The following is a 4,848-nucleotide window of genomic DNA, read 5'->3' as shown; positions in this document are numbered from 1 at the left end:
TTTCTAGGAGAGATTGAGAGACAGCGTGAACAGGGGAGGGTCAGAGACAGAGGGAGTCACAGACTCTGAAACAGGCTCCAGGCTCTGGGCTGGCAGTCAGCACAGAGCCCGACGCGGGGCTCGAACCCACGAACCGCGAGATCATGACCTAAGTGAAAGTCGGACACTTAACCGACTAAGCCACCCAGGCGCCCCCGGATGTCAACTTTCCACAGAAGATGCAGCAAGGACCTCGGCAGGACCTGGCACATTCCACCTGCAGCTTTCAGGTCCTCGGACACGGCGTGAGCGGCCACACTCACAGAATGCCTGCACACGGCCTCCCGGGGCCGCGTAGGACCGCGGGGTCTGTCTTCACGCAACAGGAAGGAAGACCCCGATCAGTGAGAAACCACCAAAGCCAAGACTATCGACATAAGCATGAGGATCGAGACCCCCACGGTTCCCCGTTCAGCGGCGAGGCAAGAAAGCACCTCACACGCGGCAGAAGCTTCCACAGACCGGGGGGGTCCGCCCCGGAAGGCGGGGGCAGAAACGGACAGGAACCTGGAAAAGCCCTCGCTGCTCCCCACGGCTGTCCCTTTGGCTCAATTCGGCAGAGTGTCATTCCTCCATCTCTCCAAAGGCCCACGTCCCCTGTCCCGAGAGCCCATTTTCTCACACTGCAATCCGGCCCGAGATGTTTCCGGTCCTGTCTACCGATCTAGAGAGTTTTGGAAGGAAGGAAAGAAAGGGAAGGAGAGAGAAGGGCGGGGAGAGAAGGACAGAGAAAGAGCGTCTGGAAAAAGCTTCCTTCTGAAAACTATTTTGCGTGTCTCACTTCAGAATGCCCATCTGTCTGTTGTCATTTTTGTTGTACACAGAGCTCTCAAACACCATAGTTAATCCTTCTTCCCTAGTGTTTAAAATGAATCAGGGTCAGGAAAGAGGGGAAGAGGTCAAACTGCGAGGGAGGAGGCCAGCAAGTTGGCTGCCCTAAAAAAAAAAAAAAAAAGTCAAAGGTCCATAGCTTCATACAAGACAACTCGGAATTACGAGACATGGCTTCCAACAGATCAGAGGGCGTTTGCTGAGCCCGTTGGGCGCATTTCAAGCACTCGGGCCTCCAGCCGCTGCCAGGAGCCCGGAGACAAGCAGGCTCCCTCTCTCCTCTGCCCCAGGCCCGCGGCCCCTAATTCAGTCGGCTCTCCTTTCTTCTTCTATCTGCGCAGCTTGGGACCCTGGCTAAGGCAAGATGCGGCCCTATGTTGACTTCCCCACGTCCTTGATTCTGCGAAGATACTTGGGGCACGCGGCCAGGAGGGCAGGAATCAGAAAAGACAAGCGTCAGGGTGACGGGGGCTGTGAGAAGAGGTGACCCCGATCGGTGTCTGAGAATAGGAGGCAATCCGTGTCCGGGACCCCCTCCCCACCGCACACCACTTCCGTCTTCCCCACCAGAGGGGGACTGTCCGTACAGCGGCCCGATGGGACACAGCCTGACAAGCAAAATCGGCCACCCGGATCCGCTATGTGACGCGTGGGCCCCGGGATAACATGCAAACGTGGAGCCTCTGGTTCAAACAGTGTTAAGAATTTCAAGACGGCATTAAACCGGGCGTGGGTCCTTCTGAGCCTGGGACCCTGTGCGAGTGTCGAGGTGTTTCAGGGAAGCCGGCCGCGTCTGCCATTCTGGCCTACTGGGGTCACTTTCCAGACCTACCGCGGATGTGCTGAGGGCCTGTCACCTGGTTGGAAAGCTATTTGTCCCCGCAGGTGCACCCTCCTTGGTGCTTCATTCTGCACGGGCTCATGAAACAAGGTGGGCAAGTGAGCCCATCGGAGCTGTCACCGAGCATGCTCAGAGGCCTGGGGATGCAGGCGGCCACAGGGGACACGAATCGGGGTGGCTCCAAACACAGACNCCCTGCCGTTCACCACCAGCTCGACAGGAATCCCCAGTAGCACCAGCGGGGGTCCCAAGAGAACCGAAGGACACCTGGGGAACGGAACGTGGGGACAATCTGGTCCAAGTCCCAGATTTCAGAGCTCAGGGAAGACAAAGCCCAGAAGGGCAGGTGACCGGAGCAAGGCCAAGCCCTCTTACTGTCTGTAAGGTGACGTTTCTGCAGAAGGAGACCCCCAAATTGAGTAAGCGAATGGGCGACACTCAAATCCTCCCAAGGCAGAGTGCTGTCCGCCCATGGCCTTGGAAGGTGGACTCCAGACCCCAGGACTCCGGGTGCGCTGCCTCGGTCCTACAGCAAGAGTCCCTAGGGGCTGGAGGGGACACGGGGAGGCCGTCTGTGGCAGGTGGTGGCAGTGGGTGACAGAGGGTGACAGGGGCCAGCTTGTGGCAGTACCAGTCGTCACTCCACCCCCAGGAAGAAAGGAGCCTGGTGCCCGCGGAATTTTACCCTGCCCGGGAAGTTTCCAGCAGCCCTGGCCAGGCCCACCCCTGCGCTCTCTGGAGAGCAGGCTGCTTTCAAGGAATTTGAAACTCCTTGGAGCTTGGCAGGGTCGGGAGGTGGGGGGGCCCACTTAGCCCCCGGGGCCAGGAGATAACTTTCCTCAATGGAAGAAAGACTTCTCAGGTGTCTAATCCCTCCGGCCGCCCGCTTCTCTCAGAGGGAGGGCTCCCCCTCCCAGCAGATCAGAAACTCTGAGATTGGGTTTCTCCCGGGCCAGGCCCTCCCAGGGGACGGGAGACGCACCCCTGACCTGCAGACGGGCCTGAGCTGAGCTGGCGGGAGCCCCCCACGAGCGCTGCAGGCCGTGCCCAGGGAGCCATGGGCTGACCTGGCAGAAGTGGGCTGAGGCGCTCTGGGGTGAGGCTGTGGGCCAGGCCAGGGAGCCCCCACCTCCCGGTCACCCCCCACCACTCAGGGCCAGGCTGACTCACTCGGGAGTGTTGATCCAGATGATGTCCAGGTGGCAATAGTAAACGCATTCCTTGTCCTTGTAGGTGAAGCACGTGCAGCGCCTTGCTCGGTGGTGCACAGGGCCCCCACGGGTCGCCGGCTCCCCAGACCGCCCTGGCTCCCCCTTCTGCCCCGGGCTTCTGGGACTCGGGCTCCGCACAGCTGTTGTGGCCGCGGTGTCCTTGATGTCCCCCTCAGAGCTGGCTGCGGCGGGGGGGCCAGGCACGCCGCTCCGGCCAGCGCCCCCAGGCTGGGGGCGAGGCACCAGTCCTGCAGGAGGGAGATGGAGGGGCTCCTGAGCGTGCAGAACCCCCCTGGCCCCCCCCACACCCATCATTCCCAAGGACCTGGGGGAGAGGGACAACCAAACTTCCTGCACAGGGTACAAGCCAGCCGCACTTTCCGTAAAGTCTCCAAGCTCTGCCACATGTTCTGAAAAGTTTGCAAAGGCTATGTGCACAGTTTCTGAAAAGTTTACACGTTTCGTGCATGACTCCGTGAAAAGCTGCAAGCTGTTTTCACTTTCTGCAAAGTCTGCAAGGTATCTGCACCCGTTGAAAACTGTGCGGTCATTTTGCACAGTGTCTGAATCGTTGGCAAACTTTTTGAAAAGTTCCCAACTTCGTGAAAACTCCACGGAGTCCACCGGGCCCGGCCGCATCTCCGGCTTGCGGGTGGGCCGCAACCTCCAGAGGCCCCCGGGGGTGGTCGGTGCCCGGATCAGCGCTCGCATCTCCCCAACCCGCCCCCAGGCGCCTCCCGGGGTCCCAGCGCGTACCCTTCCGCGCGCCCCCCAGCCCGGGGTCCTTTTGTGTGCGCTCGCGCCGGCAGGGGCGCGCCGCCTCGCCCGCTTACCTGCGGCGGAGGTCACCGTGAGCCCGAAGAGGAGCCACAGCCCGGGCTCCATGAACCCCGATCGGGCGCGGGGCACCGGGCCGGGAGCACGGACGCCTGTGGCTGAGNGGCGCACACTCAAACACATGCACGCGTGTGCACACGCGCGCTCCCCCGCGCACCCCGCCGCCGCGCTGGCCTGGGACCTGCAGCTCCCACCTCGGAGCGCTGCGGGCGATTAACGGCTGCGCAGCGAGGCTGCTATCTCCGATCTCCGGGCCCACAGGAAGGAAGGCAGCGCTTCTCAGCGTTCACCGAATGACACCTTACCCTTGCACAGACCGGCCTGGGAAGGCCCCGGGTGTACTTTACACTCGTGACTCACGAGCACCGGCGGGCAGTGTCTCCCTGCCTCTCCCAGGAGCTCGGAGCCAGTGGGTGTGGGCGGTGGCAGGGGAGCAAAGTCAACCCATAAGCAGGTTAGCGGTCTGGGCGCCAGGACTCGCTGGCAGCTTGTCCTGGGCCCGCACAGGGGAGGGCTCCTGGCTTCCCCTCCATTTCCTCCAAGGTTGTCCAAGTGCAACCTAGGGAGGGCCCTCCCGGCTCACCCGGGCAGCACAGAGGACAAGCCCGCTTCACTTTGCTGTTAGCAATGCCACCTGCCCGAGAACCGTGTCTGGACACCGGGAAGCACTCGGGGAGAGATTCGTGGGCGGGGCCGAGTGGCCAAGCGGATGAATGAATGCTTCCCAGGGATTTGGCCCTGGACTGCCGACCTCTGAGGACCCCTGGACGCCCTTGGAGCGCCTCCCTTACCAGAGTTCCCCAGCCAGAGGGAGGGACGATACCCAGAGGCAGTGGGCCGGGTGACACTGGGCCCTTGGGCTGGATTGCGGCTGGCTTTTCTCGGGGAACCCCCGCATGGCCAGCTCTCAGGCCAGGCCACACGGTCAACATGTCCCAGGTCCTCTGACATTCCTCCCAGAGGCTACTCCCCTAACCAGCCACGAGAGTGACAGGGTGCCACGTCCTCCACCTGGCTGTCTCCCTCGGGGACACCAGTCCAGCAAACACGGCCACCGTGCTGCAAGGAAGCCCGAATGAGCCCACATGC

General features: G+C 61.9%; 1 protein-coding gene across 1 annotated transcript in view; it reads right to left on the bottom strand.

Moving 5' to 3' along the window:
- Nucleotides 1–3,807, bottom strand: part of EDN3 (endothelin 3) — a 20,382-nt gene extending 16,575 nt beyond the window's left edge. The window contains exons 1-2 of the mRNA XM_077756289.1: nt 3,756–3,807; nt 2,882–3,170 (exon numbers count right to left, since the gene is read on the bottom strand). Coding sequence (XP_077612415.1) covers nt 2,882–3,170; nt 3,756–3,807 — 341 coding nt within the window. The remainder of the gene's footprint in view (nt 1–2,881; nt 3,171–3,755) is intronic.
- Between the last annotated feature and the right edge of the window lie 1,041 nt (nt 3,808–4,848).

Source organism: Crocuta crocuta, unplaced genomic scaffold (assembly GCF_008692635.1).
Source record: "Crocuta crocuta isolate KB4526 unplaced genomic scaffold, BGI_CrCroc_1.0 scaffold123, whole genome shotgun sequence".
Classification (NCBI taxonomy): Eukaryota; Metazoa; Chordata; class Mammalia; order Carnivora; family Hyaenidae; genus Crocuta; species Crocuta crocuta.
This window is presented reverse-complemented; position numbering and strand designations above follow the sequence as displayed.